This window comes from Convolutriloba macropyga, chromosome 13 (assembly GCF_964194025.1).
Source record: "Convolutriloba macropyga chromosome 13, txConMacr16.3, whole genome shotgun sequence".
Lineage (NCBI taxonomy): Eukaryota > Metazoa > Xenacoelomorpha > Acoela > Convolutidae > Convolutriloba > Convolutriloba macropyga.
The window spans coordinates 3,220,629-3,233,298 of record NC_134480.1 but is presented as its reverse complement, the minus strand read 5'-3'; the positions used below and the strand labels follow the sequence as shown (position 1 = coordinate 3,233,298).

General features: G+C 32.1%; 1 protein-coding gene across 10 annotated transcripts in view; it reads left to right on the top strand.

Moving 5' to 3' along the window:
• The window catches only part of LOC142351842 (uncharacterized), a 213,226-nt gene that overhangs the window by 39,781 nt on the left and 160,775 nt on the right, over positions 1 to 12,670 (top strand). For 9 of the 10 annotated variants that reach the window (XR_012760972.1, XM_075404059.1, XM_075404063.1 and 6 more), the window contains 2 exons: positions 11,360 to 11,377; positions 12,081 to 12,374. Coding sequence is in view for 9 of the 10 variants with exons in the window: in XM_075404059.1 (XP_075260174.1) it covers positions 11,360 to 11,377; positions 12,081 to 12,374 (312 nt within the window). In the remaining variant the exon portion in view is untranslated. The remainder of the gene's footprint in view (positions 1 to 11,359; positions 11,378 to 12,080; positions 12,375 to 12,670) is intronic. The other variant, XM_075404060.1, reaches the window with a different exon arrangement.

Genomic DNA, 12,670 nt, shown 5'->3' with positions numbered 1-12,670 from the left:
CCAGTCAAATATGACGTTATTGGTGTCAATGGAAGGTGTCGAAGGGATTTGTGTCACAAAATTTATTTTTTTTAAAGAAATCGTTGTGACCTTACTGGCTTCGACAACGGTTTTTCACAAAAAAAAGTAAATTAATTTGATTTTCGTCATACGGTTTTTCGAAAAAAAGTAAATTAATTTGATTTTTGTTATTTTTGACGCTTTTATGTAGACTCAATACATATTCTGGATAATTACAGGTTTCAAAGGCTTCCTCTGGTTGAAAAAATGGGAGTATTTAGTTATTTCATTTTGTAATTAATGGCTTTCATGACTTTGGAAGTAATTTTGTTCCCAAAAAAATCAAAATATTACTTACTTTTGCCCTTTATTCTTTCTTTTCTACATGTTTCCTAGTCTCATTAATGGAAGGCCACAAACTACATTATTGGTGTTTGAAGAAGATGCAATCGAACATATTTTGAGGGCCATAAAATGGCGTTACGGCTTTCGCAGCTTATTCTGGCATATTTTAATTGGATTTTTGCTTGTTGTCTTTTTGTTGTTCTTTTTAGCGGCATAGAAAAATGAATACGGACTGGTCTCAATGCCCTTCTATAAAAACATTGGTAATCGTAAACATTTGGGATATTTTGCTTGATTTCAAATGGTTTTCATCACTTTGAGGTTAAATGTTATTTAAAAAAATAAGCTAATTTTTTAACTTTACTGTTTTTGTTCTTTTAGTCTAATTAAAGCCAACACTATTTAATGACTGGTCCCATATCTTTTCTTGTGATTTATCAGTTAATTTGTTTAGTTTCAATTGTATCTGACGGTATGTTGATTTTGTTATTAAGTTTTTATGTTTTAAAACCGACATAATGTTTGTTGTTATTGTTTAATTTTGCTGTTCATCTTAACTCGCTTTCTTAATGTTAGCATATCTAATCAATCTAGTGCATCTTTTTTTACTCCATTGACTTATTTGCTTTGGAGGCTCTGTTCTAGTTCATCCACTATTTTTTTGAATACTACTTGTTTTTTTTGGGTTTTTTGGGATTCCCAAAATTATTTTTTGGCTTTTTCTATCTGTGCCTCATTTGGTAGACAATTATGCTAAAATTGTGAATGAGCGGGGTTGGAACCTTTTGTGCAAGTGCACAATACCGAGACTCATTGTTGAAGTCTTACTTTAAATCAAAACTTTTTGTAAAGATTTCAGTTATATTTGATCGTGAGTTACGGATATTTTTCAATCTAACCCAATCGGTAATCAGTTCAGCGCAGCCAAATGAGTTTTCGCCTCTTTTTGGTCTAGTGTAACAGCAGAAGATATTAACTATAGCTTCCAAAACTTATGAAAGAACATAGAATTTGTGGTAAGGGAATTATTGAGCAATTAAGCTAATAGGAAAATAGGCAAAGTTTAAGCAAATAGGCAACAAGAAAGTTTTATTTCGCTGAGAATTTTTTTCGCAAATTTTCAACAAATTTCTAGGTTAATGTGGGACATATTGACAATTTTTCAAGCTAATGTCGTTTATCGAACTTGAAGTTTGAAAAAGATTTTCCTACCTGAAGTACACGTAAATTGTTTATACAAAATAAAATTATTTTATACAAAATTCGTCTCAAGTCCAAAAAAAGATATAAGAAGAAAATGTTTCATGATTTTTTTTGGAAATCAACTTGTTAACACTTCGGGATTCAGCAACAGCTTGTCTATAGCGTATATTATTTTATGTTCTTGATTTCCTCGGGGTTAAAAACTAATCACAGGATAGTTAGTGATTTACACCAAAACATCTTTTGTGTAAACAAAAATCGTGGTCTAAATTTTGTGAGCTACGAACATTTTTGTTTTTTTTTTGCAGCAGTTTCTTCTAGAAATGTTACGGGCTAGATAAAGGAAAATTACTATTTGGAAACGTCAAAATTGCCTAAATTGCAATAATAAAAATTTTTATTTCTTTAATCCGCAAAATTTCAGTAATAAAGTAAGAAACATTGAATAAATGTATCAGAAAGGAGAAAATACCTCTCCATCATGAAAATTTTTAGAAAGAGCTAAAAAATTTTGACCAAACATTATAACCATGCTCATCGCCTTAACTCGCCTTCTTAATGTTTGCATATCTCATCAATCTAGTGCATCTTTTTTACTTCATTGACTTATTTGCTTTGGAGGCTCTGTTTTCGTTCTTCAACTATTTTTTTGAACAACACTTGTTTTTTTTGGTTGTTTGGGATTCCCAAAAATAATTTTTGGGTTTTTCTATCTGTGCCTCATTTGGTAGACAATTTTTCTAAAATTGTGTATGAGCGGGGTCGGAACCATTTGTGCAAGTGCACACTACCGAGCATCCTTGTCGAAGTCTAACTTTAAATCAAAATTCTTGTAAAGATTTTAGTTATATTAGATCGTTAGTTACAGATATTTTTCAATCTAACGCAATCCATAAGCAGTTCAGCGCAGCCAAATGAAATTTCGCCTATTTTTGGCCTAGTGTAACTGCAGAAAATATTAACTATAGCTTCCAAAACTTATGAAAGAACATGGAATTTGTGCTAAGAGAATTATTCAACAATTAAGCTAATAGAAAAATAGACAAAATTAAGCAGATAGGCAACAAGAAAGTTCTATTTCGCTGAGAACTTTTTTTTTGCAAATTTTCGACAAATTTTCAGGTTGATGTGGGACATATTGACAATTTTTCAAGCTAATGTCGTTTTTCGAACTCGAAGTTCGAAAAAGATTTTTCTACTTGAAGTACACGTTAACTGTTTATACAAAGGAAAATTGTTTTATACAAAAATTGTCTCAAGTCCAAAAAAACGATTTAAAAAGAACATATTTCATGATTTTTTTGGAAATCAACTTGTTAACACTTCTGGATTCAACAACAGTTTGTCTACAGTTAAAAGCATATATTATTTTTTGTTCTTGATTTCCTCGTGGTAAAAAACTAATCACAGGATAATTAGTGATTTACACCAAAACATATTTTGTGTAAAGAAAAACGGTGGTCTAAGTTTTGTGAGCTATAAAATTTTTGTTTTTGTTTGCAACAGTCCCTGCTAGAAATATTACGGGATAGATAAAGGAAAATTACTATTTGGAAACGTCAAAATTGCCGAAATTGCAATAATAAAAATTTTCATTTCTCTAATCCGCAAAATTTCAGTTTTGTCTTATAAAGTAAGAAAGATTAACCAATTGCATAAGAAAGAAGAAAATACCTCTCCATCCAAAAATTTTTTAGCAAGAGCTAAAAAGTTTTAACCAAACATTATAACCATGCTCATTGTGTTAACTCGTTTTCTTAATGTTAACATATCTCATCAATCTAGTGCATCTTTTTTTACTCCATTGACTTATTTGCTTTGGAGGCTCTGTTTTCTTTTTTTTGAATACTACTTGTTTTTTTGGGGTTTTTTGGGGTTCCCAAAATTCTTTTTTGGGTTTTTCTATCTGTGCCTCATTTGGTAGACAATTATGCTAAAATTGTGAATGAGCGGGGTCGGAACCATTTGTGCGAGTGCACAATACCGAGACTCATTGTTGAAGTCTGATTTTAAATCGAAACTTTTTGTAAAGATTTTAGTTCTAATAGATCGTGAGTTACGGATATTTCTCAATCTAACCCAATCGGTAAGCAGTTCAGCGCAGCCAAATGACTTTTCGCCTCTTTTTGGTCTAGTGTAATAGCAGAAAATATTAACTATAGCTTCCAAAACTTATGAAAGAACATAGAATTTGTGGTAAGGGAATTATTGAGCAATTAAGCTAATAGGAAAATAGGCAAAGTTTAAGCAAATAGGCAACAGGAAAGTTTTATTTCGCTGAGATTTTTTTATGCAAATTTTCAACAAAATTTTAGTTTAATGTGGGACTAATTGACAATTTTTCAAGCTAATCTCGTTTTTCGAACCCGAGGTTTGAAAAAAATATTTTCTACCTGAAGCACACATAAACTGTTTATACAAAATAAAATTGTTTTATACAAAATTCGTCTGAAGTCCAAAAAAATATATAAGAAGAAAATATTTCATGATTTTATTTGGAAACCAATTTGTTAACACTTCTAGATTCAACAACAGTTTCTCTACAGTTATATAGCGTAAATTATTTTTTGTTCTTGATTTCTTTGTCGTAAAAAACTAATCACAGGATATTTAGTGATTTACATCAAAATATCTTTTGTGTAGAGAAAAACGGTGGTCTAAATTTTGTGAGCTATGAAAAATTTTGTTTTTGTTTTGCAACAGTTTCTGTTAGAAATGTTAAGGGCTAGAAAAAGGAAAATTACTATTTGGACACGTCAAAATTGCCAAAATTGCAATAATAAAAATTTTCATTTCTCTAATCCTCAAAATTTCAATTTTGTCTTATAAAGTAAGAAACATTGACCAACTGCATCAGAAAGGAGTAAATACCTCTCAATCCAGAAATTTTTTAAGAAGAGCTAAAAAGTTTTAACCAAACATTATAACTATGCTCATTTGATTAAAAAATATTTGGTTGAAATCTTCAATTTGACAATTTTTTTTTCAAATTTACCCAAAGCGTTAATGTTTTTATTGACTTATTTGTCAAACGCAATTTAAATCGGTGTAAATTTTTGGCAGATGATTTGACAAGAAATGGTATCATATTTAAAACGATAAACACACCTTTCATTTTTGTTCCGGCCCACTTTTAGTGGGGGAGAAACTATATTCTCAAATGGTTTTTTTGTTGCACCTAGACAATGCTTTCAGTTGATATCTAGTTTTTGTTATGACTTTGAATATAATTGTTTTAAAAATTTTTGGTTAACTTTCAAATTTTGCCACTATTTTATCCGATCTCTTAGAATATGGTGTAGTGTCAGTCAAAACAGGCAGAAAACCACTTCTTGTGAGTAATAATAAAATATCCGTTACGGTTTTAATTATAACCAACCGTGTCATGGTTTTTATATTACGAGTTTTCAATTTCTGTTAGCATAAGTCCTTATTGACGAATCCAATTGAAGGCAAGTATAGTTAAGGAAATGCACAGTGTTGAAAAGAAGCATGTCTGATTATTTTGATTGTTTTCGTTGAATAGTCTATGCTTTTGGGCTGAGACACAGTCCGTGTCTGCTTCCCCAGGACGTATATTCCCCAGGATGTATAACTGAACCTTTTACAGATTTAAATTTTAATGATTGTCAAATTAACATTTAAAAAAGGAATTTTTCAACTGTTTGCTTTTTGTTTTCATTTTTGTCACCGTGTTACTCAGTCTCACAAAAAAGAAACTTATAAAATTTTTTGATTCAAACATCGGTTGGTTCTTTGTTCTGACTGATGGCTTCGACCATGGATTTTCATTGAAAACTTTCTATTCTGATCTATTTTTGGTGGTTTGTTATCGTTTCTACGTAGTCTTTCTATTAAGAAGACCCATTGATGTTCAGATTAAAACCAGAGATGATTTATTGTTGTTGCAGATTACATCTAATAATTATAGTGCCTTGAAAACTGTGGTGTTTTTAAATTTTTCTGTGAAATTTTTACCTTTGTATTTGTTGTTATTTTGTAGTATTGTGACTTGGTTTCATTAAAAACAGGTCCAATTGGCCTACTGTGGTGTCGCAACCTAATCCGTCTCTTTCTGTTGAAATCTTGTGTCTGTTATAACTTTGAAAAGGTTTGTTTTCAAAAACGAATTTGGATTTTTAGGCCGTCTCTTTAATTTTGTTTCGGTCAATTTGTAGCGTAGTCAATTTAGTTTCAATCATCAGTTTCTGGGTTTTTTTTACTACACTCACTACAAGATTTCATAAAACATTTGAAATTGAGGTTTTTTTGCAATTGTACATTTTAAAGGATTTTTTAATTTCTTCTTAAATTATAACTTTAATGGTAGATCCCGTCTGCATTAAAGCATTGGACAAATGAATATTTCTGATGATCTTAGTGAGAAGTTTATGTTTTAAATGGCTTCATGGCCATTTGCGCCCAAAGTTTATTAGAATTTTTAATAATGCCGGTATTTTCCTTTTTTTTTGTATTTGTACAACACACACATGACAATGACAGATTTCATTTGCTTCACATGGAGATTTAAAGGAACATTTTAAGGATTTCCGTTAATATCTAAAGATGTTTTTAAACTTTGAAATTACTTATTTTCAAAAATAGAAACGTTTTGTGAACTTCGCTCACTTTTCTTTTTTTCGTCGACCTGCTACCCCGTCGTATTGAGGAGAGGACCCATATCTTTTCTAATGAAGTATTTGTTTGTTTTGATTTATTTGTTTTGTTTAGGTTTTATATCATACGAGTTTGATTTCGTTATGATTGTTTATAATATAAACATTTTATTTTGGTCGTAACTAATGTTTGTTGTTTGATTTTCATTACTGTCCTTTCCAGTAGTCCAATTAACAACAAGTTGCGTCGGCTCTTGTCTGGCATTATTGTATTCCACTGGTGGTTTATTGAAAATTATGTATGTTTTTGAAAATTTTCTATCTCTTCATCATTTAGTAGCCAATTAAGACAAGACCATGGATGAGCGCGGTCGAAACTTTATGTGCCTACGCACATTACAGAGCCTCCTTGTTTGAATTTTTAATTTGTCTTGCCTCAAAGTATTAATGACACGATTGCGAAGTTTTTTTGGGCTGACTTGGTCAAATTGAGCAGTGGAGTTTTGAATTAAAACTTGTAAAGAATAGTTCTAGATTTCCTTGTGGTAAAATACTAATCACAGGACAATTAGTGATTTACATCAAAACATCTTTTGTGTAAAGAAAAACGGTGGTCTAAATTTTGTGAGCTATGAAAATTTTAGTTTTTGTTTTGCAACAGTTTCTGTTAGAAATGTTAAGGGCTAGATAAAGGAAAATTACTATTTGGAAACGTCACAATTGCCAAAATTGCAATAATAAAAATTTTCATTTCTCTGATCCGCTAAATTTCAGTTTTATCTTATAAAGTAAGAAACATTGACCAACTGCATCAGAAAGGAGAAAATACCTCTCATTTCAGAAATTTTTTAAGAAGAGCTAAAAAGAGCTAACCAAACATTATGACTATGCTCATTTGATTAAAAAATATTTGGTTGAAATCTTCAATTTGACTTCTTCACTTTTTTTTCAAATTTACTCAAAGTGTTATTGTTTTTATTGACTTATTTGTCAAACGCAATTTAAATCGGTGTAAATTTTTGGCAGATGATTTGATAAGAAATGGTATCATATTTAAAACGATAAACACACCTTTCATTTTTGTTCCGGCCCACTTTTTGTGGGGGAGGAACTATATTCTCAAATTGGTTTTTTTGTTGAGTCAATTTCGGCCGATTGATGTAATCACCGTAAAGAGTTGTGAGTGGTATCACTAGAAAACCCGTCCAGCGTAGAATATGGAGTTAAAAAGATTTTTTGAGTTTCGTTTTTTACCGTTATTTATCGAAAATAAATAACTGTAAAATATTGGGGAAAGTAGACTTTTTCTTAAGTCAAATTTTCCGCATTTTTATCAGTATTGTCGACAATTTGTCGAAAATTATGTTAAAATTGTTGATGGTAGTGTTGTTTGTTTTGTGTTAAAAGATAGAAGATGGCTGCTGAATTGTTCGATTAGAGTTTTTTGTCAAAAAACGGACCAATTATTTTTTTTTGCCCTTCTTCTTTGAATTAGCTGGAAATAGAAACCTTAAAACGGAGGCCATAATAGCTAATCAAGAGAGCTAGTTCTGCGCCTGCTGGCTTTAAAAGTCTTCTGGAAATAAAGTTTTCCAGCTTTTCACAATTTCGAACTCGATGGTTATACAAATTGCAATAACTATTTTTGATATACTAAAAACTTTTGTTGAAAAAAGGATTTTTTGCAACCATTTGCTAACCGACTGTTTTTCTAGACGCGCAGCAGTATCTGGGCTGATCTTGATCTTGCCATGGAAGCTTGCGGTAGAATCAATTTGAGATTTTAACGAGGCGAGGCCTTTTTTTTCAACATTGTTACGCATTTGTAATTTTTTAATGTAAGTTACTGACAAGGATATCGAATCAGGGCACAATTATTGACAGATGATATTTACAAAAGATGAAACTCAACGATCATATATTACCATTTCAGCTTGTTGTCACTAAGGCTTCGGCCAATTGGTTTCGTAAAATTTTGAGTACATCTTATGTTTTGCTTTCAATTATTATACTTTTTTTGTCCAATGACTTAGAGTCCCATATCAAAAACAGTTAGCTTTGTAGAGACATTATTTCACCTAGACAATGCTTTCAGTTGTTGTCTAGTTTTTGTTATGACTTTGAATATAATTGTTGTAAAAATTTTTGGTTAACTTTCGAATTTTGCCACTATTTCATCCGATCTCTTAGATTATGGTGTAGTGTCCGTGAAAACAGGCAGAAAACCGCTTCCTGTAAGTAATAATATATAATTGTCAAGGTTTTGATACTACGAGTTTTCAATTTTTGTTAGCATAAGTCCTAATTGATGAATCTAATTGAAGGCAAGTATAGTTGAGGAAATGCACAGTGTTGAAAAGAAGCATGTCTGATTATTTTGATTGTTTTGGTTGAATAGTCTATGCTTTTGGGCTGAGACACAGTCCGTGTCTGCCTCCCCAGGACGTATATTCCCCAGGATGTTTAACTGAACCTTTTACAGATTTAAATTTTAATGATTGTCAAATTAACATTTAAAAAAGGAATTTTTCAACTGTTTGCTTTTTGTTTTCATTTTTGTCACCGTGTTACTCAGTCTCACAAATAAGAAACTTATACAATTTTTTTGATTCAAACATCGGTTGGTTCTTGGTTCTGACTGATGGCTTCGACCATGGATTATCATTAAAAACTTTCTATTATGATCTATTTTTGGGGTTTGTTATCGTTTCTACGTAGTCTTTCTATTAAGAAGACCCATTGATGTTCAGATTAAAACAAGAGATGATTTATTGTTGTTGCAGTGTTGCAGATTACACCTAATTATTATAGTGCTTTGAACACTGTGGTGTCTTTAAACTTTTCTGTGAAATTTTCGCCTTTGTATTTGTTGTTATTTTGTAGTATTGTGACTTGGTTTCATTAAAAACAGGTCCAGTTGGCCTACTGTGGTGTCGCAACCTAATCCGTCTCTTTCTGTTGAAATCTTATGTCTGTTATAACTTTGAAAAGATATGTTTTCAAAAACGCATTTGGATTTCTAGGCCGTCTCATTATTTTTTTTGGTCAATTTGTGGCGTAGTCAATTTAGTTTCAATCATCAGTTTCTGGGCTTTTTTACTACACTCACTACAAGATTTCATAAAACAATTGAAATTGAGGTTTTTTTGCAATTGTATATTTTAAAGGATTTTTTAATTTCTTCTTAAATTATAACATTAATGGTAGATCCCGTCTGCATTAAAACATTGGACATTCGAATATTTCTGATGATCTTAGTGAGAAGTTTATGTTTTAAATGGCTTCATGGCCATTTGCGCCCAAACTTTAATAGAATATTTAATAATGCCGGTAGCATTTTAAGAATATTTAAGAATATTTAACTTTGAAAAGATATGTTTTCAAAAACGCATTTGGATTTCTAGGCCGTCGCATTATTTTTTTTGGTCAATTTGTGGCGTAGTCAATTTAGTTTCAATCATCAGTTTCTGGGCTTTTTTTACTACACTCACTACAAGATTTCATAAAACAATTGAAATTGAGGTTTTTTTGCAATTGTATATTTTAAAGGATTTTTTAATTTCTTCTTAAATTATAACATTAATGGTAGATCCCGTCTGCATTAAAACATTGGACATTCGAATATTTCTGATGATCTTAGTGAGAAGTTTATGTTTTAAATGGCTTCATGGCCATTTGCGCCCAAACTTTAATAGAATATTTAATAATGCCGGTATTTTTCCTTTTATTTGTAACCGTACGACGCACACATGATAACGACAGATTTCATTTGCTTCACATGGAGATTTAGATGAAAATTTTATTGATTTCCGTTAATATCTTAAGATGTTTTTTCCTTTGAAATTAATTATTTTCAAAAGTAGAAGCGCTTCTTGAACTTCGCTCACTTTTCTTTTTTTGTCGACCTGCTACACCTTCGCATTGAGGAGAGGACCCATATCTTTTCTAATGAAGTATTTGTTTGTTTTGATTAATTTGTTTTGTTTAGGTTTTATATCATACGAGTTTGATTTCGTTATGATTGTTTATAATATAAACATTGTGTTTTGGTCGTAACTAATGTTTGTTGTTTGATTTTCATTACTGTCTTTTCCAGTAGTCCTAATAACAACAAGTTGCGTCGGCCCTCTTGTCTGGCATTATTGTATTCCACTGGTGGTTTATTGAAAAATATGTATGTTTTTGAAAATTTTCTATCTCTTCATCATTTAGTAGCCAATTAAGACAAGACTATGGATGAGCGGGGTCGAAACGTTATGTGCCTACGCACATTACAGAGCCTCCTTGTTTGATTTTTTGATTGGTCTTTCCTCAAAATATTAATGACACGATTGCGAAGTTTTCTTGGACTGACTTGGTCATTTTGAGCAGTGGAGTTTTGAATTAAAACTTGTAAAGAATAGCTGCTATATAAATTGTTAAATGGTAGGCCTAAATTTTTTATGCTATATTTAATTCATCATTGATCACAAGCATTGTCTGGTTTGACTTGGTGTCGTCTCATTTGAACCCATTTGAAGTCTCCCGGGTACAATATTGCTTTCAAAATTGCAAAAGTTTTTTTTGACTGTCACGCATATTTAATTGTTTTCCGAAATGGAAAGAAAAACTATTGAACTTTTTTGCAAAAAAAACTGCAAAAATTTTTGAGCTGGTTTTGTAAGATTTTGTAAATTTTTGCCAACACCAAGCAGAGTATCAGCAATTTTATACTGTTTCTAAAGCAAAACATGCAAAATCATGTTATGTTTATATTATGAAAGTTTTAGATAAGAAAGATGGTAAGCTAGTATTTTTGTTAAGCCTTTTGCTTAACAACAAAATTTTGAATGTATTTACTGCTTTAATCTAATAACCTTAAACTTAATTCTTAAGCGTTATATGCTGGATCTATTATTTTCCCCCACTCTTCTTTTTTATGCCCCCACTTACAATTTTTTTTGTTATATAGCACGTTGCTATGTAAAAAAATGCTTGTGCGCCTGCGATGGGAGGGAGGCGTAAAAGTTACATGCCCGCTAAGCGGGGGGGGGGGGCAGAATAGATCCGATATGTTTATCAAGCAAAATTCTAACTGATGACATTGTTTTTGCCAATAAATTTTTAAACACGCTTAACGTTGGCGACTAACAATATTTATATTGACTTGACGTTCGTTTGAGGACTTTTGTTTTGTTATTTTGATTGTTTCCTAGCTTTGATCTTTGAAAACCGTAAGTATGGAAATGGTGTTGTGTGTACCACGTGGGTTCCCTGGGCACGGAGTTCTAACAATTCCAAATTGATGAGAAAAGTTGTAATATAGGAATTTCGGAACTGTATAAAATTCGGGAACCTCCGATCTTCTCAGTTTGTGCCCCCACCCGCCTCCCCTCCCCCGTCCCCCAGAAAAAAAAAATACAGCTCGTGTCAATACATAGTAAGTAAACCATTATATAAATTTATGGATGTCACTTGCTATTTGGGGTTGCAAATAATATGAACCCACTAAGCTGTCGGGGGGGGGGGGGGGGGGGGAGGCACAAAAAACCGAAAAGATCCAAAACATATTATGATGTTACGGCACACTTGTCTTATATAAATAAATCTATCTCGAGGGCCGGGTTGTTTTGTTGTGGTTTGGCACTTTGAATTTGTTTGTTGTTAGATGACCCTTAGCAGTAACTTGCACGCAGATATTTTTTATAACCCGATTTTTTAAGTTTAATAGAGCAGCGAAAGAACAGTCCAGGATAAATTAGTTCAACCATCATTTTCCCAACTATTTAACCTTAATAGTTTTCATTCCACGCCCTTTTAATCCATAAATTTGGTTTTCATAAACAGAGGACTTGACCATTTCTTTAGAAGGCTAAAAGACTACAACAAGGAACTCAGCCAGGGTTATTAAAAATTCACCCCTGTTTCAATTTTCAGCCCCCTCTCAAAGCGGCGTGTACATATTCGCGGGTAACAACACTTTCCTGGAAGTGAGCTGGGATGCTTTTGTCGACGATACTAACATCAACTACACTCTCCAAGCGGAACCCTGGCTTAAAACCCAAACCGCCAACGCTCTGATAGACCAGACCAGTTTGAGCACTATAGAAGTCGTGACAAATGAAACCTTGTATGACATGATTAATCTCTTCTCGGGAATCGCATATAATATCAGTATTAGTGGAGACGTGAACGGAGTCGAAACTTTTGTTTTCACAATTGGTTATACAGGTTAGTTTATTTTTAATCAAATTTTTAGGCGTTTCCGTCGTTATGTTTATGAACGAATCCACTGACTTAATTGTTCCGAACAGCAACGTAGGGCTATTAGGAACAATTTTGTTTAATAATTTCTTGCAACTTTCTAAGGATCTCTACTGTTCAAATTATTATGTGGAATTGTTGGCTTGGAATTATACCACGTAAATGTTTATTTATTCGTTGTTGTTCGTTTTTATTTGCGTTGTTTACAAGAAAACGCTTCGACTCTCTCTCTCTCTCTCTCTCTCTCTCTCTCTCTCTTCTCT